The sequence below is a fragment of the Triplophysa rosa genome, linkage group LG20, assembly GCF_024868665.1.
Source record: "Triplophysa rosa linkage group LG20, Trosa_1v2, whole genome shotgun sequence".
NCBI classification, from domain to species: Eukaryota; Metazoa; Chordata; class Actinopteri; order Cypriniformes; family Nemacheilidae; genus Triplophysa; species Triplophysa rosa.
The window spans coordinates 19,861,113-19,885,163 of NC_079909.1; the positions used below are offsets into that span (position 1 = coordinate 19,861,113).

The 24,051-nt window shown below is 39.7% G+C and overlaps 5 protein-coding genes across 7 annotated transcripts; 1 reads left to right on the plus strand and 4 right to left on the minus strand.

Annotated features, from left to right (window-relative positions):
• Positions 1 to 2,215: 2,215 nt before the first annotated feature.
• LOC130570947 (serine/threonine-protein kinase pim-2-like) lies at positions 2,216 to 4,358 on the minus strand. The gene is made up of 3 exons (XM_057361491.1): positions 3,917 to 4,358; positions 3,395 to 3,752; positions 2,216 to 3,275 (listed from the first exon to the last, which is right to left on the minus strand). The coding sequence occupies exons 2-3, from the start codon at positions 3,413 to 3,415 to the stop codon at positions 2,868 to 2,870; spliced, it is 429 nt and encodes a 142-aa protein (XP_057217474.1). The 5' UTR covers positions 3,416 to 3,752; positions 3,917 to 4,358; the 3' UTR covers positions 2,216 to 2,867.
• A 59-nt stretch (positions 4,359 to 4,417) lies between these two features.
• On the minus strand, positions 4,418 to 6,508 carry LOC130571660 (serine/threonine-protein kinase pim-1-like). The gene is given in 6 exon segments (XM_057362784.1): positions 4,418 to 5,158; positions 5,278 to 5,334; positions 5,541 to 5,635; positions 5,756 to 5,924; positions 6,059 to 6,147; positions 6,313 to 6,508. Coding segments are annotated over 6 exon segments (1,347 nt in total).
• On the minus strand, positions 6,290 to 8,310 carry LOC130570948 (serine/threonine-protein kinase pim-1-like). The gene has a single exon (XM_057361492.1). It carries the CDS (start codon positions 6,950 to 6,952, stop codon positions 6,587 to 6,589), a length of 366 nt encoding a protein of 121 aa, XP_057217475.1. The 5' UTR covers positions 6,953 to 8,310; the 3' UTR covers positions 6,290 to 6,586.
• A 2,929-nt stretch (positions 8,311 to 11,239) lies between these two features.
• atp6ap1la (ATPase H+ transporting accessory protein 1 like a) lies at positions 11,240 to 21,860 on the minus strand. 3 transcript variants are annotated; one of them, XR_008965096.1, is made up of 12 exons: positions 21,668 to 21,860; positions 18,461 to 18,498; positions 18,158 to 18,213; positions 17,371 to 17,606; positions 17,120 to 17,170; positions 16,749 to 16,992; positions 14,484 to 16,462; positions 13,028 to 13,291; positions 12,579 to 12,920; positions 12,358 to 12,488; positions 12,154 to 12,220; positions 11,241 to 11,944 (listed from the first exon to the last, which is right to left on the minus strand). XR_008965096.1 is itself a non-coding variant. In XM_057362535.1 (7 exons), the coding sequence occupies exons 1-7, from the start codon at positions 21,766 to 21,768 to the stop codon at positions 16,226 to 16,228; spliced, it is 963 nt and encodes a 320-aa protein (XP_057218518.1). In that variant the 5' UTR covers positions 21,769 to 21,860; the 3' UTR covers positions 13,813 to 16,225. The 3 variants fall into 3 exon arrangements, 1 of the variants encoding a protein (XP_057218518.1); XR_008965095.1 differs by having other exon boundaries at positions 11,240 to 11,944; positions 12,154 to 12,488; XM_057362535.1 differs by lacking the exons at positions 11,241 to 11,944; positions 12,154 to 12,220; positions 12,358 to 12,488; positions 12,579 to 12,920; positions 13,028 to 13,291 and having other exon boundaries at positions 13,813 to 16,462.
• Positions 21,861 to 22,245: 385 nt separating this feature from the next.
• rps23 (ribosomal protein S23) lies at positions 22,246 to 23,632 on the plus strand. Its single transcript, XM_057362536.1, has 4 exons — positions 22,246 to 22,373; positions 22,987 to 23,146; positions 23,228 to 23,348; positions 23,440 to 23,632. The coding sequence occupies exons 1-4, from the start codon at positions 22,370 to 22,372 to the stop codon at positions 23,584 to 23,586; spliced, it is 432 nt and encodes a 143-aa protein (XP_057218519.1). The 5' UTR covers positions 22,246 to 22,369; the 3' UTR covers positions 23,587 to 23,632.
• The last annotated feature ends 419 nt before the right edge of the window (positions 23,633 to 24,051 follow it).

Sequence of the window (24,051 nt, forward strand, 5' to 3'; positions counted from 1 at the left end):
TATCCTTCTATCTGGATTTACTATTAAAGCTCTACCTTTGGAATTTGTCTTCTTCGTCGTGCGCTTTGTACACACCATTCTGTGACAACTGTAGTGTGCTAGACGTTCAGTTAAGTACACAAGAGCTATAGCTGTTTGAAGAACTTTCTTGGTCATTCTTAGGGTTCGAGCGCGAAGCGCTCTTGTATTTGTTAAGATTTGTATCATTATTATTTTTCTGCCGTAAAACTGATCGTGCAGACCAAACCGTAAGTCGTAGAGACTTGGTCAGATGGTAGCGTGGAGAGGTTATCAAAGTATGATTGCAATTGGCCCATAGGGGGCCCTACAGCGATGATAAACATGTTTGCGCTCGTAACTCCTAAACCGCTTGTCGCACACCCAAGTGTTTGGTATCCTTGGAATCCTTGACTCAAGACGAATAAAACGATTATCTCCGATTTCATTTCCGGTATTATTTTTTTCGCTAATTACCATTTTGTGCAAATTGTAAATAATTATCGAAAAGAATTTGAAATTTCGATTCAGTCGCTAGGCGGCACCAAAAAGCTTATTTCACATAAATCACAATAACTCGTGAACGGTTTGAGATATCTTCAAGGGGCTTGGAACATATGTGTACAAGCTCACTCCGAGGTCACGATAAAAAAAATGTGGCGTTTGGCCACTAAGTGGTGCTATAATAGGAATTATATAACTCCTATTATAGCACCACTATAACTTCGCAACCATTTGATAAATACATTCAGACAGACAGAGAGATGACAGACAGAGAGATGACAGATAGATTCAGAGACAGACAGAGAGATGACAGATAGATTCAGAGACAGACAGAGAGATGACAGATAGATTCAGAGACAGACAGAGAGATGACAGATAGATTCAGAGACAGACAGAGAGATGACAGATAGATTCAGAGACAGACAGAGAGATGACAGATAGATTCAGAGACAGACAGAGAGATGACAGATAGATTCAGAGACAGACAGAGAGATGACAGATAGATTCAGAGACAGACAGAGAGATGACAGATAGATTCAGAGACAGACAGAGAGATGACAGATAGATTCAGAGACAGACAGAGAGATGACAGATAGATTCAGAGACAGACAGAGAGATGACAGATAGATTCAGAGACAGACAGAGAGATGACAGATAGATTCAGAGACAGACAGAGAGATGACAGATAGATTCAGAGACAGACAGAGAGATGACAGATAGATTCAGAGACAGACAGAGAGATGACAGATAGATTCAGAGACAGACAGAGAGATGACAGATAGATTCAGAGACAGACAGAGAGATGACAGATAGATTCAGAGACAGACAGAGAGATGACAGATAGATTCAGAGACAGACAGAGAGATGACAGATAGATTCAGAGACAGACAGAGAGATGACAGATAGATTCAGAGACAGACAGAGAGATGACAGATAGATTCAGAGACAGACAGAGAGATGACAGATAGATTCAGAGACAGACAGAGAGATGACAGATAGATTCAGAGACAGACAGAGAGATGACAGATAGATTCAGAGACAGACAGAGAGATGACAGATAGATTCAGAGACAGACAGAGAGATGACAGATAGATTCAGAGACAGACAGAGAGATGACAGATAGATTCAGAGACAGACAGAGAGATGACAGATAGATTCAGAGACAGACAGAGAGATGACAGATAGATTCAGAGACAGACAGAGAGATGACAGATAGATTCAGAGACAGACAGAGAGATGACAGATAGATTCAGAGACAGACAGAGAGATGACAGATAGATTCAGAGACAGACAGAGAGATGACAGATAGATTCAGAGACAGACAGAGAGATGACAGATAGATTCAGAGACAGACAGAGAGATGACAGATAGATTCAGAGACAGACAGAGAGATGACAGATAGATTCAGAGACAGACAGAGAGATGACAGATAGATTCAGAGACAGACAGAGAGATGACAGATAGATTCAGAGACAGACAGAGAGATGACAGATAGATTCAGAGACAGACAGAGAGATGACAGATAGATTCAGAGACAGACAGAGAGATGACAGATAGATTCAGAGACAGACAGAGAGATGACAGATAGATTCAGAGACAGACAGAGAGATGACAGATAGATTCAGAGACAGACAGAGAGATGACAGATAGATTCAGAGACAGACACAGAGATGACAGATAGATTCAGAGACAGACAGAGAGATGACAGATAGATTCAGAGACAGACAGAGAGAGACAGAGATGACAGATAGATTCAGAGACAGACAGAGATGACAGAGAGATTCAGAAACATTTTCCTGGATGTAGGGAAACGGATGCGAAGAAAGCTAAAACACTTAAAAAGACTTAACTCTAGCACGGTACCTAAAACCACTTGTGGTTAAGGATCTCTTCCAGCTGGATCCGCTTTTCTGGATTCTTCTCCATACAGGCTTGAATCAAATCGCAACAATCTGTGCAAAAAAAAATATTTGAATGTCACTTCATACCTGTTCTGACTGATTGCGTTTCAAAAAATCTTTTATAACCGGTTTTATATTAATACTAGTTTTCTGTGTTGTATCGTTCAGAATGACAGTTGGTCTGATGAAGATCTTACCTTCAGTCAAACCGTCTTCGTGCCAGATTTTCTTATTTATCCGGTGCCGGTCATGACGGTCGGGAAATTTCCCGCACACCAAAGCGAACAACAGTACGCCCAGTGAGTACACCGTCGCTGGCTTGCCATGGTACTTGCCCGTTTTGATGAATTCAGGGCAAGTGTAGATCCTTGTGCCTAAAGAAAAGCGTGCAAAAAATGTGACGTCTCAAAAGTGAGCAGAGGCACTATCTGAAGATATCATCTTAGTATTTATGTAAACTGCTGTTCACAGGAAAGAAAAGTGATAAAACATACCCATATACTCTGTGTAAGCCGAGTTTTTAAGCAGATCGCCGCACCCGAAGTCGATCAGTGTGACATCGAGCGTGCACGGGTTAATCAGGAGGTTTTCCATTTTTATGTCCCTGTGGAAAACCCCACGATTGCAGCAGATTTCAGCGGCTTCTGTCACATGCTCCATGATAAGTCGCGCTAGTTTTTCGGTGAGTCTGCCTCCGTTGCGGATCATGAAAGCGCTCAAGTCCTCACAGGGAGAAGGGCGCTCCAGGACCATGACATAGTGGTCCAGACGGTCCTGCCAGTCCAGAAACCGGACAATCACAGGAACATGTTCTCCCTTACAGGCAAGCATCTGAAGATAGACCTCTCGAGGAATGGGTTCAGGATAACCCGGCTAGAAGAAAGACAATTTTTATCAAACAAGGATTTAGCTCAGTCTTGACCAAACTTAGGTTTGTGTAGTACAAAAACGATGACAATGTTTTCAGTTGAATAATAACACAAGCTACTTACGATGTCCATGTAATCCTTCATTACATGCTCGTTCTTCCTGACAACTTTCACTGCCACCTGATCAACAAAACAAACAATGGATTTCAGTAAGCATTCATCCTGAACACAACTTTACTATAATACATTTACAACATTAAAGAGCGTGTTTGGTCAGGTTTCAATAGATCAAAGCACTAACGTCATGGACATTGGATACATTACGGTTTGACAAGATCAATAGTGAGAGATTTAAAAATGAGGACAAGACAGAAAAATAATCAAACCTTCACGCCATCCCGCACACGGGTTCCCTCATAGACGGTTCCAAAACCGCCTTGGCCCAGCTCTCTGCCGATCTCATACTGGCAGCAATTGATTTCTGTTCAAAGATAAATGCAGCAGACATGAATCACCAAACATTAGCATTATTTATTTACCTAAAACTATTTAACAATATTTATAAAATATACTGTTGTTGTTAAAAAAAACAAATAGACTATTTCTGTTTGATAAATTGTGTTGTGATTGTGAAAGTAAGCTCACCCTGAATGATCACACCGGGATTCTCATTGTCCACCAGCTTCTCTTCAGACTGACCGTTTGAAGTGTGAAGAATTAAAATGTCAGACCCAGCATCATCTGCATACGGAATGACATCATCGCTCCCAGAGCGGACGGGAGTCTGGAGGTCATCTTCAGGATGTTTGTCCTGAAACGAACAATAATATAAGTGGTGTATTGTGTACAGTAAATATATGATATTGACATATACCGACTTGCCAACTTCCAGATTTCGCAATAAACCAACAACTTAATCAAAACCCTTTTTTGTTGGGTGTCAGGTGCATAAACCGCTCAGTACCTGAAACCACCCGTGGTAACGGATCCTTTCCAGATCGATACGCTCATCTGGATACCACTGCAGGCAGTCTTCAACCAAACGGCAGCATTCTGTTCAGAAAGACAGAAGAGACGATTATTATCTTAAACCGTGAGTTCGTCTGAATGTCACTTCAAACTTCACACCTCCAATCATTCATCATCTTATTCAATTCTTTTATCAAAGCACTCGTTCTGTTTTCTATCATTCAGAACTACAGTTGGTCTGATGAAGATCTCACCTATAGTCAAGCCGTCTTTGCACCACCTCCTCTCATTTATCTGGTCCAGGTCATGGACGCTGGGGAAATTTCCGCACAACATGGCGAAAAACAGCACCCCGAGCGAGTACACCGTCGCCGGCTTTCCATAGTACTCGCCCGTATGGAAGAATTCAGGGCAGAAGTACATTTCTGTGCCTGAGGAGAACAGATTAGCGTGCAATAAATGTGATGTCTCACAATATCTGCAAAATCATCTAGCATTTATGTAAACTGCTGTTCATAAAGGAAAGTGATAAAACATACCCATAAAATCTGTGTAAGCTGAGTTTTTAAGCAGATCACCGCACCCGAAGTCGATCAGTTTGACCTCCAGCGTGTTCAGGTTAATCAGGAAGTTTTCCAATTTTATGTCCCTATGGAAAACTCCCCGTATGCTGCAGATTTCAGCGGCTTCAGTCGCTTGCCACATGATATCCTTCGCTGTTTTCTCGGTGAGTCTGCCTCCTGCGCGCACCATGAAACTCAACAGGTCCTCACAGGGAGAAGGGCACTCCAGGACCATGACATAGTGGTCCAGACGGTCCTGCCAGTCCAGAAACTGGACGATTGCAGGAACATGTTCTCCCTTACAGGCAAGCATCTGAAGATAGACCTCTCGAGGAATGGGTTCAGGATAACCCGGCTAGAAGAAAGACAATTTTTATCAAACAAGGATTTAGCTCAGTCTTGACCAAACTTAGGTTTGTGTAGTACAAAAACGATGACAATGTTTTCAGTTGAATAATAACACAAGCTACTTACGATGTCCATGTAATCCTTCATTACATGCTCGTTCTTCCTGACAACTTTCACTGCCACCTGATCAACAAAACAAACAATGGATTTCAGTAAGCATTCATCCTGAACACAACTTTACTATAATACATTTACAACATTAAAGAGCGTGTTTGGTCAGGTTTCAATAGATCAAAGCACTAACGTCATGGACATTGGATACATTACGGTTTGACAAGATCAATAGTGAGAGATTTAAAAATGAGGACAAGACAGAAAAATAATCAAACCTTCACGCCATCCCGCACACGGGTTCCCTCATAGACGGTTCCAAAACCGCCTTGGCCCAGCTCTCTGCCGATCTCATACTGGCAGCAATTGATTTCTGTTCAAAGATAAATGCAGCAGACATGAATCACCAAACATTAGCAATACTTCCCTTATAAAAAATAGTTTTGGGTTGTGTTGTGTTGGCATTGTGAAAGTAAACCCTCAATGATCGCACCGTGATTCTCCACACCCTCCATCTCCTCTTCACACCGACTGTTTGAAGTGTGAAAGATTAAAACGTCCACACCATCATCGATGTCAGACCCAGCATCATCTCGATACTGAATGACATCATCGTTTTGAGAGCGGACGGGAGTCTGGAGGCAGTCTGCAGGATCTTTGTCCTGAAATTAACAAAAATAAAAGTGGTGTTTTGTGTAAATATATGATACTGACATATACTGACTTGCCAACTTTCAGATTTCAGAATAAACCAACAACTAACATCAAAACCCTTTGTTTGCCGGGTGCTCCGTACCTGAAACCACTTGTGTTTAAAGATCTTTCTCAGACGAATACGTTTATCTGGATCCTCCTGCAGACAGTCTTCAATCAAACGGCAGCATTCTGTTCAGAAAGATGGAAGAGGCCATTATTATCTTAAACCGTGAGTTTATCTGAATGTCACTTTAAACTTCACACAGCTGCTCTCATTCATCATCTTATTCAATTCTTTCATAAAATTCTTTTTTCTATCATTCAGAACTACAGTTGGTGTGATGAAGATCTCACCCTCAGTCAAGCCGTCTTTGCACCACCTCCTCTCATTGATCCAGTTCCGGTCATTGCAGTTGGGGAATTTCCCGCACAACATGGCGAATAACAGCACCCCGAGCGAGTACACCGTCGCCGGCTTTCCATAGTACTCGCCCGTTTGGAAAAATTCAGGGCAGGCGTAGTCTCTCGTGCCTGATGAAAACAGATTCATGTCACCGTTTACATTGCCACAGCGTTTTGTAGCCACTAAAAGTGAGCCTAGCGCTGAATCTGAATGCTGTCATCTCATTTATCCAAATGGTAATGTGTCTAACATACCTGTAAACGTCTTGTAGGCCGACTTTTGAAGTAGTTCACCGCTCCCAAAGTCGACCAGTTTGAGGTCTAGGGTGTCTGCTGTTATGACGAAGTTCTCCAGCTTGATATCCCTGTGGAAAACCCCCCGTTTACAGCACATGTGGGCAGCCATGGTTGCCTGCCACATGATCTCCTTGGCTGACTCCTCATCGAGTTTTCCCCCGTTACTCGCAACAAATTCCTCCAAACCCTCGCAGGGAGAAGGGCGCTCCAGGACCATGACGAACTGGTCCGGATACTCCTGCCAGTCCACGAGCCGTTCAATCTCAGGAACGTCATCTCCCTGACATGCAAGCATGTGAAGAGCCACCTGACGTGGAAGGGGTGCAGGATAACCCGGCTAGAAGAAAGACAAATTTCAAATTTTGGAAAAACTAAAGACAATATGTTTATGTAAAAAGCGTATGTAGATGTTTTCAGTTGAAGAAGAACAGGTACTACTTACGATGACGATATAATCCACCCGCTTAGTGGTATCGACATATTTCACTACCACCTAATCAACAAAACAAAGAAATGATTTACAGTCAAGTCATGCAGAAATAATTTCATTCAAAGCATTCATCATGAGCAGACATGTAAGAAATAGACCGAGCACTTAATAGTGGAAATAAGATACATTGAGAAGGTTTGTAAAGGACAGAGCGAGATATTAAACAGAGTAGCACAAACCAGACGAAAAACTATTTGCTGGGTATTTACTGTAAGTAACAAAACAAACCTTCAAGTCATCCTGCACACGGGTCCCTTCATAGACGGCTACAGAACTGTCTTCCCCCAGCATTTCACCGATCTTATACAAGCAGGAGTTGATCTCTATTAAAAGAGATGCAGAAATGTAGTTAACATAAAAACTATTTTAACAATATTTGTTCTAATTACATACGAGCGAAAGTGTGTATGTGTATGTTGGGATTATGGAAGTAAATTCACCCTGAATGATCACACCGGGCTTCTCCTCGTCTTCCAGCTTCTCTTCAGACTGACTGATTGAAGTTTGCTGGATTTCTTCATCCCTTTCCGACTCACTTGCGACTGGATTTTGAACAGCACCACTGTTCGAGTCCAACCCAAAGTGCACGTGGGAGTCACAAAGGACTGGATTCTGTACACATGCGAGTGGATCCTGAGTGGTGAGGATCTCTAGGTCACCGGTGAGAGTTTCCGGATTTTCCTGGACCTCTGCAGTGACACCCTGTCCTGAAATCTCATCTGTAGAGAGGAACGAGATCAAACACAAAATCAATTACATCCGAGGATATTTATGGAATGATGAACACTTACATTAATAATCAATCCTATTAATAGCAGGATATTGAAAAGTGACAGGAGAGTTTTACAGTACAGATTTCACTCTTATTCTCAACAAATGATCTGTTCATTCATCATCGTCCTTTTAAAAAATAAGTTACATCATAAAAACATCATAAATAAAAATAATTATCTAAGGTAAAATCTTAACCTTAGCAGTAAATGACAACATCAGACTTCAAAATTGAGGTCCTTTTATCCAGTGAATTAAAAGCATTACATTATATACCAGATCATTAGTTATAAAACATTGAAGTTTGATTCAAATATTTTGAAGCATTTCACACATATTCATATAACACATCTATAATATGTTAACGTTCATAAACTATTGATTTGTGGTCATAATCCTTCATTACCTTTTTAATGTTCAAAGGTTTAGGGTCACTTGCATAAAATATTTCTCTTGACCTTGTGTGCTTAGGTGTTATATATAAATTAAATATATAAATATATATATATTTGTGCAAACATATTAGTTTCTCCTCCATGACAAAACATTGGGTTTTGCACATTGGGTGACATGGAGCAAATAATGCTTGAAGTATCCAAACGTAGATAGACAGGAATTCATATAAAGTTTAAAAGCATCTTACAGAAAAATATGAACAAGTGAGCTGACCCCAAACATTTGAACGAAGGTAAACATAATGTAATGATATTATTTACCTTCGGCTGGCACAGCGACCGGCGTTACATCAGTAACCTGAGGTCTCTCGTCATCCCGAGCCGTTCTCCATGTCCAAAATAGGTCAACCTCCTCTACATCTCCTTCACAACTCTCATCTTGGACCTGACTTGCTCCCGAAGGCCAAAATAAATCGACTTCTTCATCACTTTCACGATTCACAAGCGAGTTATTTTTGCTACTTGCGGTCGCTGGCGCAGCTCTCCACGTCCAAAAAATGTCCTCCTGGACTCTCTCAGAATCGGTCGATGGTGTACATTGTTCGTACACACCGCTCCGATCGACAACGCCGTCAGTTTCCACTCTTTTGCCAAGTTTCTGCCCCATCTTCGCTGTTTCTCAACAGAAATTCGTTCGTCGACCGTCTCCGAGCGCGAGTAGCAAACACTGAGCAGCACAGCGCGAGCGCTCAAGATAAAATCAGACCGCCGCTTTGTGACGCAGACGTTCATTGTGACGTACGTACTTCAAGAGGTACCTTAGCTACTCATAAAAGCTTATTCTACTACTGGTAAGCAGAGGCGGATACAGAAAGTAAATGATATATAGGAATAATTCGCATCTACCTTTCAACCGGAGTCATTTTTAAATAAAATTAATGGACCGGTGTTCTGTCCCGTTGTGGCGTCAAATGCAATTCACTAAACGTCGCTCTTCAAATGAAACGGCATCACCGTGCAGTTGATTTAACAAGGCCCCTCGGCTTTCCCTGTATGCGTCAAAAGTCAGCGCAACTGCGTGCGGTGTACTAGAGTTGTTACAGGCCTGTAGGAGGAGTTTACCATTTTTATAACCGTCTCTTGTGAAAGTAAACTCGGTGTGTACCTCAGGAAAATGTCTGCATGCTTTACAAAATATGGCACCTTTGTATTGCTATATTCAATCCATACCAAACTGTTCATACCAATAAGAACTGAAGGAGCGTGGCTTTCCATCAATTACGGTATTCGGACATTTTCTGTTCTTCTATCGCGGACTGATCTGGAGGCGGACAAATTTGATTTACTAATTGAGTGAGAATATCAGCGAAGGCTTTGGCACAAATGCTGCCATTAGCACTCGACTCATTGGATGTTGCTGTGTGTATTTCACCTTCTTTATCTAGACGGGGCTTTTTAAAAAATTGCCACATGGACAGCTGTTTGTTTAGCCATGTTTACATGAGCATTGAAAGAGAATCTACAGACAGCGATATTGGCGCGCAGCGTAACTGCCGTAACGTAACTGACGTCACGTGAGCACATTCGCAATAATATTTAGATAGTATCATTAATAAACAAACAATTAATTCATACAATTCAAATTTAGAATTAAGATTAAAAAATAATATTAAAAATCATTTTCTTGGCTCTGACTGGCTCCCGCCCTGACTGGGTCCTAGGAGCGCCCAGGCCCTCCCGTAGCTCCGCCCCTGCTGGTAAATTATGTTTTATTAGTAAAAAAGGAAGAAATCTTAAAATGAGAGCTTTACTTATTGAGAGCATTGCCTGTACCCCTTCTGCTGTTTCATACTGGAACAGCCTTTTTGATCATCTAAACTGGAAAATAATATGGTCCATGCAACAAAAATATCTTCTCTCAAACAAAGTCAAAGCAATATCCTTTAAACTACTCCATAACATTTACCCTACCAAAACTTTTCTGAGGAAATAAATTGGATCTGACTTTGACACCAAATGCATTTTTGTCAGAATGACACTGAAACACGTATTCACTTGTTTTGGTCGTGCAACTGTATTCAGCAACTTTGGAAACATGTCGGTTCGTTTATTTCAAATACTATTTTGAATGTTTTTTTATGAGCCTAAAAACAGTTATTTTGGGATTTTTCTAAGGTGACCAAAATGCTTGTTTTATAATCAACCTAATTCTTTCTCTATGTAAATTTTATATACATAAATTTTCTAATTGAAAACCTATTTTTGTAGTCTTTCTACAAGAGATAAAACTGTATTTAAAAACAGTTATGTTTTCTTCTAATACGAAAGCACAAAGAACTTGTAAAATTTGCACGGCACATAAGCTTTTCAACCTATTTGAAACATTTTTTTTGTGTAATTCCCTCTCCTGTTTTTGTTTTTATTATTGTGTTTGATTGTTTGGTTTTTGTCTTGTTTGTTTTGAGCCATGGTAATGTTTTATTTTCTCTTTTCGCTCTTTTCATTAATCTTAAGTGTTTTTTGATGTTATGTTATGTTTATGTTGTAACATTGTTTTGTTATAACAAAATGTTATTATAAAAAATAAAAAAGAAGCGTATTCTGGTATAATATGTTTAGAAATATAAACTGGAATAAATGATTTATCATAGGACATAGTTTGAACCTGGGTCAGCTGACATGAAAAATGAACATGATGTCACTACAGTAACATATTACACAAAAAGTACCTTTTAAAAAGTGTTTATTGTTTTCTTCTATGGTGCAGTGCAGAACAGAAAATGTTTTGTAAGCAATATCAATAAATACAACAATGCAAATAAAACAATAGAGTAAATATCAGAGAGCAAACGTCGAAATATTATTAATAATAAGTTAATTTAAAACAAAATGTATCTATTTTATAAAGCAATTCTAAATCTAGACTTAAAACAACACCTTAAGTTTTTTTTAACCCCAATGCGATCTTAGCAGTAGAAATATAGTTTTTATGTACATAAAATACATATTCTTGTCATATTCACACGTGTGCAAATACAGAGATTCATCTTTGTATCAAACCTTCCAAAAGGAGTGTCTGTCAAATGCAAGTTATATTTTAACATGGAAACCAGAGAGGTTTTTCCTTCATGCTTCTGTAGTTCTACTTTTTTGATCACGCAGAAGCCTCTTTATAAAACAACAATGGTAAGTACTGTGAGCAGGATTTTAATATTTTAACATCAGGACATTTGTAAATCTTTAAACTGAGCCGAAGTAAACGTGACTAGTAGATTTAAATGATTGAATATAAAAGAAGTACTACAATAGTAGGTAGTGTTCTAGCTTTTGTTGAAACTAGTAACTTTGTATTGGCACCTATTCTATTATTGCTCCTGTATGACATATCGCTTATTGCTCCCTGAACTCTTTGTAATTCGCTTTGGATAAAAGGACTAAATGTAAATGTAGTATTTATACGGTCATATCAGGGGCTTCATAATGATTGATCTCCCCGCTGGTGTCTTTACTCTCTGATTCAACACTCGAATTGTGATTTTCTGGAGTGTTGCGAGTAGCTGTGTTTACATAGATCCGATCCAGTGGCTGATCAGCAGCGTTCCGCTCATTCACCCGTTCTCCCAAAAAACATCTGCGACAATACAAATGGACTGTGTTTCTAAAATGCATCATTCACATTAGAAAACTGACCTTCTGAGATCAAATCTTCTATACTTGCAGAAGACAAACAAACAACACACTTATTAAAAAAACAACCAACACACATACTGCAATTACACCTGAGAAGAAAGAAAAACAAGAAAGGTATGATATCATCATTTTTTGCATTTAATTTCTTACCACAAGGTCCATTAACCACAGGTTTCTTGTGTGTTGGTTTTTTAGATATCAGGCTGTGTGGCTCATCCTGTAATCAGTAATGAACAGTATAATGAAAACGCGCCTGATGTGTTGGTTTGACACTTGATTGACACTGGACTGCTTCTCAGTGAAGTACTGTACAGCTGACGGCGCACCATCGATCTGATATCTCGTGACATTCACCTGTTCTGGAATTCCTCTGTTCACCCGAACCTCAAATTCAGATCTCAATCCAAACTGAGCATCCCAATGCAGAGTTATAGCTCTCCCCATCCACGAATACTCACAGTTAAGGCCGGTGACTTTTGATGGAGCTGGAAAAAATGTGTATTCAAAGATACTTAACCTGGTTACAAGAGCTCGGAACTTGCCAAATGTGGAGGTTATATTTATAATATGCTTACTGGTCTCATCAGTGAACTCATATCCACGGCTTCTCACACCATTCAAAACCCAGTAGAGAGTGAAGTTGTATTTGGTTCCAGGAGAGAGAGATGTTACTGTATATGTGTCTTCATAATAATGATAAAAAAACTCTAAGAAATGTTCAGTATTGGGACCACAATGATAAATGAAACCGTCATAATTACGGTCATCATTATGTAGGCCCGTGTAAGACTCGATTTCTCCGTATTGTAGAATATAAAAATGCCTGTTTCCCAAGACATGCTTTGTGTCGCTGAACTTCAGCGTTATACTTGTATCCTTTTGACGTTGTACAGTCACACCGTCCACATTTTGTGGAGCTGAAATAGAGAACAACAGATTTTGCAGAAGACATCAACAGAAAAGAGGATGACTTGCTGTGCGTACCTCAACGCGTTTTATAAGACCTAAAGGAACTGAAAATCACCTGTAGCTGCATGGAAAAGATATCCATCGCTCATTTCTCTGTTTAATACAGCGCGGAGTATAAAGCGGTGCACCCATCCAGGATGGAGAGAGGAAACCGTATGTCTGACTACAGAAACGTTATCAGACCCACTGATGAAATTGTGTACATTATCAATCAATATCACCAGGACGTAATTGTTGATGTTGTGCACTTTATTCCATTCCATTGTCATTTCATTTTCAGTGCAGTTCAATACAGAGACACTTTCAACATCAACCACACCTGAGAACAAAATAGAGAGGGAGACAGTATACATTCAAAAACAACAAACAAACAAAATTAGGGCAAGCGTTTGTGTAACCTGTCGGACACACGAAACTCAAAACCCAACTTCTTATTAAATGGGGTTTTAAGCAGTGCTCGAATTGAATCAAGTCTTACGGGGGTCCCCACCATAAGACTTTTTTTGGTGGGGGTTAGTCTCGCAATATACAATTCATACAAAATACAAAATATATTTGATCATAGTATGCATAATTACATACTTTTCAGGGATAGAGATTTTTTCTACTGGCCCAGTCGGGCAAGTCATTGGCCCTGCCAAAATTTTCACTGTCCCCACCACAAAAAAGTGTTAAATAATATCTAGTTATTTGTTTGTTGTTTTTTTTACCTATGTAATACCTAAGCGTATGATACCATAAAAACTATTAGCCTATAACTCAAAAATTTCAACTATTGTTGAAAACAACTAATCAGTAAGTAATCAAATAAGATCAAGTAATCAAAGTATGTTTAATAGCACAGATGAATGTAATAAAGCAAACATACAAATAATCAGTGCATTTCAGGTGTTTTACATGGTCTTATAATAGTATTTATCAGGTACAGAAATTAAATAATGTAAATACTTTATAGTCTTCACTGTATTAAATATAATATTGATTCAACCTTACTAAAGTTATAATTTAATCAGTGAAGAGCAGTGAGTGTTTTTTGTCTTCGTTCTTTCATGAACAAAACTGAGACGTTTATTATGCTGCTGCCCCTTTAAGAGAAGCACGGATCTAATATAATTTATATTTTTAATATCTAATAAACCAGTTTTTTGCATTTAAAACAAGACCGGCTGTTAGTCTGTGTTAGTGTGGGATTTTTCAACGATTTCAGTGCAGTTTACAGTTACGTCCAGTAGGTGGCGGCAAGGGACCGTTATGAGTGAGTGCTTTATTCAGGAACTAACTATGGCTATCCAAAAAAAAGTTTATACAATTCTGAATGGATTAACTTGTATATAGCACAGAAACCGCACAACGAGCATTCCCTTTATAATTACTAAAAAGCTGTCACTCATCTTCATCGAGATCTCTAGCACCCCAGAACCAGGCCTAATAATAATTTACGCAAGGAATACAAAAGGCCTGACATGGAATTGATCAATATAGTGGATAGATATATACAGAGAGAAAATTACCCCTCAAAAAAGTAGAAGCTTCCTCTTCCCGACTGCGAGTGGAGGTTTATTATTCTCCATGTTTTATCTGAAGTGAGCTCCACCGGAGCGACGCCGATCAAGCACTCATGTCAACGATGTCCTGCGCTTACTAGCGTGTTTAGACGTGGGGCGGGGCCTTTACAATTCTAAGAGATATGACAACGAGCCCATACACAACCTTAATATACATTTTTGTAAATAATGAATTCACGAAATTTACCATATCCATTGCATGAATTTGTCATTTGATTCATTTGTCATCATCATTTTTACTCAAATAAAAATATCTGAGGGACCCCTAAGTCTATTTTTACTTCTTATGGGGGGTCCCTAATGCCCCAATGCAAACCATCTGATTATTCTGGCACTGAAATATCTCTAGCCATAAAACTCTTTACTTTTCATTTAACATATGTTAACTACACAACAAATGTCATGTTGCTTGCATTGTTGTTTTAGCTTTAATGGGTGTTGGTTAAAAATCCATGTGTATCTTCACCACTGCCCAAGGTTTAGCTTTAAAGCATACACAAAAGACTAATAAATATTAAACAAGAAATCAAAAACAAAAATCACTCAACATACAATCTACACAAAAATAAAACACAACCATTTGAAAATACACCTTCTCAAATGAACATCAGTTCTGGATAAAATAGTGTCATTAGCTGCAAATCCTCAAGGGAGTTTTTTTATTACATGTTGTAAGTGCTGGTTACACGCTGTATTGAAAATATTACACAATATGTTTTTATTATTATAAGACTTTTAGCTGGTCAGCACCGATGATGCTTTAAAGTTGCATTCAGAATATATTTTGGACCAATCAGAAACGCATTACATTTGTAGAATTCATACAAACTTGCTGGCAAGTCATTCAGAATTGATTGGCAATTTAAATACTATATTACATCATAATGATTTATTCACAGTTTGTAACTTTACAGTCAACATGAAATCTAAGCTGATCCAAACATGTACGAGTTTCTTTCTTCTGCGGAACACAAAAGAAGATATTTTGAAGAACGTTGACGACCAAACAACATTGACTTCCATTGTATGAACACAAAACCACCAAGACATTTCTCAAAATCTCTTCTTTTGTGTTTCACGGAAGAAAGAGTGACATACAGACTCTGAACCACACGATGGTGAGTAAATGATGTCAGAATGTTCATGTTTGGGTGAACTGTACCTTTAACACCTGTTTGTGTTTCAAAGTTAATTGCCTGTGCATGTTACCATCCCTCCAATCACCTGCCATTCAACAAACACCTTTACCAATCCGCCTTGCGATTCCAAAAGTGTAAATAGATTGCAGACATTTCATGTTGACTTTAAAGAGGCGTCAGTATTTAACTGGTCATTATCAGTTAAACAGAAGAAAACACACATAAAGCAAATGTAAGATATATTTGGGTATTGTGCTATTTCAGGTATCATTCCAATATCCCAAGATCTTCAGACTCCCGTGACGCTAAATGTTAATACTCCTTTCAGATTCAGGGTTGTTGGTGAGATCTGGCAGAAATCCTCTGTAACACTGAAGAACCTGTGACAGCTCACAGAGGAGCAGCATTCGGACTTCCACTGTCCCACCACAATGACGTCACTGCCGTGGTGCAGTCAGTCCCAAACGGACGGGACCTTTCCTACGTACAGCTCCAGTCAAATCTGCCTCCGGTCAGAGAACTGTCCATGTGTTGACCTCTGAAGGGACTCTAGGAGCTGGTCTTCTCTGTGCACTCGGCTTCTGTGCTGCGAGGGAAGTAGATGGTCGTCTTGTGCTCCTCGTACCGGTCGATGTGCTTCAGATGCACCACCATGTGCAGAGCGTACGCCAACACCAGCAGCAGGATCAGAGACGTAATCAGACCCATGAGGATCGCCGGGGTGAAGAACGTGGCGCAGTCGCTGGCCGACGCAAACTTACTGGAATGAAGGTTGAACGCTTGAATCTGTCGGGAGAAACGGTGAGGTGAGAAAAACACGTGAAAGAAAAACTCTACAATGAAAAGGAATGCTCCAGGGAAAGCAGAACGTTTCATTTCACCCCGACTCTGCGCGTTCCACCACACACTTTTTAACAAGATGCTGCCTCCACGCCAAACCACACGCTTGCGTAATCGCATCACTCCCACCCACCAGCAGCTAAAAATACAGCGCGGCATGCTACAATTCCAATACGAACCATTGATCAGCCCGACAACAAGCGGAGGATGGAGGAAAGTGTCGCCTGCCAACCTGGAAGTCTGTGAACGTTATGTGCCAGTTTGCGGCGTGGTCCGTGCCGGCGCTGGGCACCAGCAGCGTGTCGTACTTCTGGAGACTGCTCACGTGCTGGCAGTGGTAGGAGTTGATGGAGGGCGCGTACACATCTGTGGCGTTAAACGTGGCCTCGTATGTCCAGTTGTAGTGGATGTAAACGTTATCGAGAGTGAACCAGTTCTGCCCGGCCGACTCGTAGAACGTGTTTGACATTTGAAGCCTGTGGAAATAAACACACATACTGTCATATCGGTTTCATCACGTAGAGGGAAAATGACTGTCTGTAACATATCTTCTCTCGTGGTTTATTAGTTTGACATAGCAAGCATAAAATAAAACAAAGTAACCTGATGGAGAGGCCTCTGAGGTCTTCTACATCCCCATAACGTAGATTGAGTCTGAAGAATAAAAAAATACACGTGACACTGCTTTTAATTGATGTAAAATGGGAGTGCAATGAGAATTACCATTGAGAACAAAAGTCAAACGCATTCAAGTAATAACAACTGACATCAATCTGTCAAAAGCGGCGTCATTATTGCCATTAATTATTGAATTAAATCACATCTTTACAATAGTGGTGTGTATCTGGACTCACATGGCTTTATCTTTACTGCAGAAAGACCCTTTGGTGTCCACTGGTGCATCTGGGCCGAAGGTTCTGTCCGTGAGGTCCACTAAACTGTGATTCCTGTACCTGATGGCCAGTTTGCGGGCTCTGAAGAGGATGCAGGTTTTTCCGTTGTGCGCCACGCTCAGAGGAGAGTACGGCATCGCTCCTGGAATCTGCAGCAATCTCCTGCGTGATGGAGCGTGCGGGTGCCGTCCATACGGCTGAAACACACAATACATCAACAGGTGACACAGGGGCTAGTTGTCACACCAGGGTTTATTTCTAAGAGTGAGTTTCAAGAGGAACAAAGATCAGTTGCCATATATGTCACCCATATGGAGAAAGCTGTCACATTGCACATTATATCAGTCAAATAACATTTAACACTAAATGTGACAACTTGCCCCAAACGGACATGTATGAAAATAATCTTGTATTAATAGGTATCATTGTGCTTTCACTGTGCTTTCAAAAGCTACTATAAAAGTATAATACTGTATTGTTTTTAGAGGATAAAATGGAGAACACAAGCATCTACGTAACTGATCTTTTGATACAGCATAGTCAAATCCCGTCCTTAAAGCAAATCAGGTGAACTTTCGAAAAAGTTTAAAGCAGAATAAAATTCCTGATTGAAAAATGTAGCAATCTGTTTTTCCACAGATAACGCAGTCTGTCACGTATTAAATAGATCTTGTTTGGATGGAAATCTGCACCCCAGCGGCAGCACAAGGTCACTTTGGCTCCTCTGGCAGACTGTGGCTCATCTCACCTGCAGAGCTCGTCTGAGACGAACTTCAAACGGCGAAGCATCACCGCCGACGCCATCTGCACGAGAGCACAACCAATGAGAGATTCTGACGAAATGGCACCGCAGCATAATCACACGATTCAATCAAATATGTCATTTCAAGAAGTAGAATTAAGGTCTACAATGCAAAAGATTTCCATGGTCCTAAAATCATTTTTCTGTTCTATAATAGGAAATACCAAATAGACTGAAACTAACAAAACATCCTTTTTAATTGCCAAACATGTAGACACATAAGAACCGTATGTAGCAAAACAAACATACTTTCTCGACTGATGTCTTGAGATGGTGGCTCATCTGAGCTGTAAGCATAAGACGTGCATTGCATTAATATGAGAACTCTTTGAATAATGAGATATAAACATTCATAAACGAATCATTTTTATCTGTTTGAATACAGTCACTGGAGCAGCAGCCCCCAGCAGATATGATCTTCACACTTCATGAATATCAATGAGATGTTGAAGAAGCTTTGATGGTGTGAGTCACTGTTTGGAACGTCACCCTCCATAAAGTGAGACAAACATTCGTTCAAGTCGGTTTTTATGCTTCGCTTTGATCCCAGAGGAAATGTTATTGCTCAGAGGTTGATATTTCATTGCTCAGGAGACATAACTTTCCCTTTAAGTGTTAACTTCTTCTCAAGTGCCCCCCCCCAAAAAAACCTTTAAAATAAAATGAATGAGGATGGCATAGGCAAATCTGATCATAGTCTGAGATAGTAGATGGATCTGAATGCCAAATAGGAAAAACAGTTGAGTTATTAAAGAGATCGCTGTGTTTCCTACAGGTCGTTATGCAGAAGGATTACTCAACTCTTAACTGTCTTATCACAAAGTAAGGCCGGAATTGGCTGAGCCTTCTCAGACCCGATTACGGGTCGGGCTGACAACGCTGGTACACATTTACAGTCAGAGATTAAAATCGGATGCCTTGAGTTAGATGAAACTTAAAGCTCATATGCAGAAGAGGAGTTGATTATGTTCCAGGTAAAATAAAGGTGCTGTAAAAGGATATTCACAGCCATGCCAAAAAAACATTAAAGGAGTAGTTCACCCCAAAACAAACAAAAGAAGATATTTTGAAAAAAAACGTTGTGACTTGCATTGGTTTTGTGTCTATACAATAGATGTCAATGAGGACTGACAGTTTTCTTTTAACAACTTTCTTCAAAATATCTTCTTTTGTGTTCTGCAGAAGAAAGAAACACATACAGGTTTGAATTGACATGAGGGTGTGTAAATGATGACAGGATTTCTGTTTTGGGGTGAATTACTCCTTTAAGTCAACCTTTTCAAGACCTCAGGTTGTAAAAACGAACAAAATATTTTTTATGAGACGAGACGATTTTTTTCAAGACTATTAATGTAATAGAAATATATGAGTCAAAATTAAAGTCTTGTGGTAATCAGGAGCACATCACATATTCTGTCAAAACCCTTAATTACATATAAATATGAAGTAAAGTCATATTAAAACTTGCAGTTGAGGTTCTGTTGGATAATAAATGCAGATATTTGTTGTTTGTGTGAGGTGTGGTGCCAGTATAAAACCATGTATCACCTCGGGACTCCCGTTGTGCTCCAGACTGCATTTGTGTGATAGTGTGACCCTGTGAGGTGTGTACTTCTGCCCTTGTGCTCATGGTGTTAGTGTTTGTTTACCAGCCCTGTAAACATCATCAAATTGGTACGTTTTTCTGGTTTCGTGATATATTTTCATCTCATCACGCCTGTGCGATCTATTGCATCCGTAATTTTGTCTCTTGGATGGTTACATTTTTGCTATAAGAAACTGTGCGAAGGGGTTGTTGTGTTCTGTTTTTGTTACATAACTACATCTAGTCAAACAGAGATTCCGCCACAAGCAAACCTTAAACGCAGCAACTCTAAAACAAATGAATTCCAGTCAAAACGAGACGTGAAGCCAGAAAGCAAACAGAAATCCTCCTGTGGATCTGGTCCGGCGGTGCTCCTTTATCTGCTTTCTAAACATGTGGGGCGGCAGTGGGTCACACACAACACATTCATAGAATAATGGAATATGCTGACCGCTTCAAAATGCCATGAAACATATTTCAGCTGGGACGGTCGGATTAAAGCATGTCTTTAAAGTCACATCAAGATGCTTTAGCATATCAAATCTGTTAATACACAGCTAAAGCCTGGACTGGCCTACATGTAGTAAAACTCCATCTGTGCAAGTGCCTGTGGAGAAATACAAACCACGCTCATCTTCTCCTCAGCAGAACGTTGCCAATTATCGCTGCCTTTTGTTTTTTTGCCTTTTGTTTTTTCTGAAGAACAGCAATATGAAGTTGACTGTAAACATGCTGAAAAGATTTGAGCATAAAAATTGTTTAGATGCCTATGGGCTACCGCTGGGAAATAAATCAATAATCACTCAAGTAGCAAAACAGATCACATAATGTTAGTGTTACATAGCACGTGCTTTTAGCTGTTTAGAGCATGCTACAAAAATAACAATCAAAGTACAACAATATTCAAATGAAGAGTTCATAAAATGTGTATCTACTTATTTAGTGTCTCATATACATCACACAAGTCTATTTACTTATGTATAGTATATTGTTTGCGCTGTGAAATGAATGTAGATTGTAGAGGTAAAATGATGAGAAATGTTTAGTTGAAAATCCTCAATAATATTCTGAGCTCAGTATGTGACATTGCTGAGATCTGAAACTCTAACTGAGACATTTTGTAAGATTTCTGGGTCTTTTTCTCAGGAGAAATATCTAAGATGCATAGAAGCAAACGTTTCCATTAAATCTCATTGATGTCTAGGAGAAATACTATATATACAGTATACAGTATAATATATATAAGATACTATTTATCTATAAACCGCTCATTCACAAAACAATCAGAGCATCACAAGATCAACCGTTAACCATAAACATCCGTAAGTCCATGTATGCAATAAATAAAATATTCATAATGTGATCCTACATCTTGAATCCACAATGCATTGCTTAATGCGCCATTCAGCAGCCCAGTGAATGCATAATAACATAATTAAAAATATATGTTCAAATCCCTTCATTCATAGCCTATATGATCAATAGAAGCATCACAGGGTGAGCCTCAGACGTGAGAGATGCTTCACAGTCCTCACATTCCAGCAGTGATGTTGATCATTTCTGCATCTCATCTGACGCTCATCTCTGCCTCCAATTTTAGTAGCAAATATGGATTTGCCCTGTAAACTGATGCTGATGGATTTTCTCTTGTGTTTCACTGCAAGAGCCCCTGAGTCTCAATTCAGACTCACCGTGTATGATGGGTGGACAAAGAATACAGGCACCGGTGCCACACCAGTTTATCACCAAAAGACACCCAGTATGTATGTATGGTCTTTGTTTCTACTGGTTTCTATCTCACAGCTGAAGCACCACGTTACTAATCGTTAAGAACTAAAGATTTTAAATTTAATACAAAATGATCAACTCACCTCCCTTCCACAAAGGCAGACAGCTGCTCATAAGACGAAGATATCTGCAGGAAAATAAAAGAAAACAAGGCAAGAAACATTGGACTCCACAGTGATGCCATGTATACATCCAGATGAGAATGCCAGAGATGATGCTGAGCTCCGCTGCTTCATAATCTGCGTGAACAACAGGCGCAAACTCAGCGCGATGACTGGCAGGCGCGGGAACCAATCAGCGACCAGCAGATGAGTTGATCCAGCGACGCGGCCACGCCCGTATCCAAACGCGTGCGTGTGCTGCTCACACACGCCGCGACTAAATCCATAACTAATCATCTGCACAATTAATTAACAGGAGACAATGGCATTGATCGTAAACGATTGTGGAACATTTACACTTCTGCTACTGTTTTGCATATTGAGGGTGACCTAGACGAATGAGCAGAATAGCAGAAAGATAGATCGTATTTATTTTCTTAATTGCTGCATCTGACAGCAAGATGTATTTTTCTTAACTATATATATATATCAACCCTGTACTATAAGCACTTCAGTGTATTTGTGCAGAATGGTAAAATGTCAACAATCACGCTTTCATAGACTTTCTACTGACGCTTTTCGGCACAGGCATTAGTTTGGGCTACCCTATGGGTCCTTCCAGCAGTCATTTTCGCAGAGCGTCACGTGATCGCTCTTTCCTGTCCGGACTCAGAGCACGCGATCATGGGTACGTGTTAGGCGAAAAATTAAACCTTATAAAACTCTTATACTGGATTCTATTGCATGTTTGTGCGAATATATGAGACGTTAAATAATTTATGCACCACTGTAGATACAGTAGTGGTTGCTATGATGTCAATGTTATATATATTTTGGGTTTTATTATGAGAGCATCGTGCGGCGGCCATGAGCTGCCTTTACAGACCAATAACGTTACGTTAACGTCTTGATCATCTTCATTTGACGTTACAGTGTGGCGTTTTGTAACGTCTGATTTTGTTACTACGGTGACTAATCTATTGAACTGATTTAAATGTAAACGCAAAAGGACGTTTAAGATGCACTAAGTCTCAATGGTTTCTCTGTTGAAGTTACATTATTAACCCGATCTATATAGCGAGTGTCAAAGTAATGTTCCTATTGGCATAAGAAAACTTTTTAAAAAGCACTTAAAATTTAAATGTAAAAAATGTGAAGCCCATGTAATTTTTTAAGTTAATATTATCAACAGTAGTAGTAAATACGCAGTGTTATTGAAATAATCTTACGGTGCTCAATGTTGGAATTGTAATATTTAATACATAATGTTTGATTGCTGTTTTTGTGTTTTCCTGCTAAAGGCAAGTGTCGTGGACTGCGTACTGCTAGGAAGCTGCGGAACCACCGTCGCGAGCAGAAGTGGCATGATAAACAATACAAGAAGGCTCATTTGGGTACAGCTCTGAAGGCTAACCCCTTCGGTGGAGCTTCTCACGCAAAAGGAATCGTGCTTGAGAAAGTGTAAGAATCTATACGTTAAGTCACGTGAAGTGTTGAAGACGTTGGTGTGGATTTTATATTTCATGTTGTGTGTTTTTGCAGTGGTGTTGAAGCCAAGCAGCCCAACTCTGCCATCAGAAAGTGCGTCAGAGTCCAGCTGATCAAGAACGGCAAGAAGATCACAGCTTTCGTCCCCAACGATGGCTGCTTGAACTTCATTGAGGTAAATACTGAGTTTAGATGTGAAACTATACACATCGATGTGGCTTTAAAGGTGGTGAACTCTGTTTTGAATCGATGTTGTTTTGTTGCAGGAAAACGATGAGGTTCTGGTTGCCGGATTCGGTCGTAAGGGACATGCCGTGGGTGATATCCCTGGTGTACGTTTCAAGGTTGTCAAGGTGGCCAACGTGTCTCTTATGGCCCTGTACAAAGGCAAGAAGGAGAGACCCAGATCGTAAACTGTTCTTGTTCAAACCACAATAAAAGGATTGTTTTTCAGTTCCATTCACTGTTCTTGTGTCTTTTAAAAATTATGTAGAGATGTTTGGTGTATGCAAAATGACCTAATATGAACGTAATGGGTAATCATGACTTTGTTTACTGCTGCTGGTACTAACTGCTCTCTAAACTCAACCGTGAGAACACATCTTTAAATGACTAGCTTATTTGTGTTTTTATTAGTGAGGTCAGGGCAGTTGTTAATATGATTATCTTTGGAGACTACAATTAACCTTTGCCTTAATAACGCTATTGTCAATTGAGCTACATAGTAGATTTCTTCAGTTCAGTGACCAGTTTATTGAAAAGTTGAGATTGAGGAGCAATCATGAGATTTCTGGAGTGATTACAAATGTCGCTCTGCTTTAGTCTACATGTACTTGGACTCATTTTGTGACGGAGGACTTTCCAAACTACAAGCACTT

What these genes read in the sequence shown, in the direction of transcription:
- LOC130570947 (XM_057361491.1), bottom strand. Translation starts at nt 3,415, where the DNA reads ATGAAGGATTACATGGACATC. An exon ending in TGAAGGATTACATGGACATC is followed by an intron (nt 3,276 to 3,394) that starts GTAAGTAGCTTG and finishes TCTTTCTTCTAG; the next exon opens with CCGGGTTATCCTGAACCCAT.
- LOC130570948 (XM_057361492.1), bottom strand. Translation starts at nt 6,952, where the DNA reads ATGCTTGCATGTCAGGGAGATGACGTTCCTGAGATTGAACGGCTCGTG.
- atp6ap1la (XM_057362535.1), bottom strand. Translation starts at nt 21,768, where the DNA reads ATGGCATCACTGTGGAGTCCAATGTTTCTTGCCTTGTTTTCTTTTATT. An exon ending in CTCAGAGGCCTCTCCATCAG is followed by an intron (nt 16,993 to 17,119) that starts GTTACTTTGTTT and finishes TTATTTCCACAG; the next exon opens with GCTTCAAATGTCAAACACGT. An exon ending in TAACGTTCACAGACTTCCAG is followed by an intron (nt 16,463 to 16,748) that starts GTTGGCAGGCGA and finishes TTCTCCCGACAG; the next exon opens with ATTCAAGCGTTCAACCTTCA.
- rps23 (XM_057362536.1), top strand. An exon ending in GGAATCGTGCTTGAGAAAGT is followed by an intron (nt 23,147 to 23,227) that starts GTAAGAATCTAT and finishes GTGTTTTTGCAG; the next exon opens with TGGTGTTGAAGCCAAGCAGC. An exon ending in GCTGCTTGAACTTCATTGAG is followed by an intron (nt 23,349 to 23,439) that starts GTAAATACTGAG and finishes GTTTTGTTGCAG; the next exon opens with GAAAACGATGAGGTTCTGGT.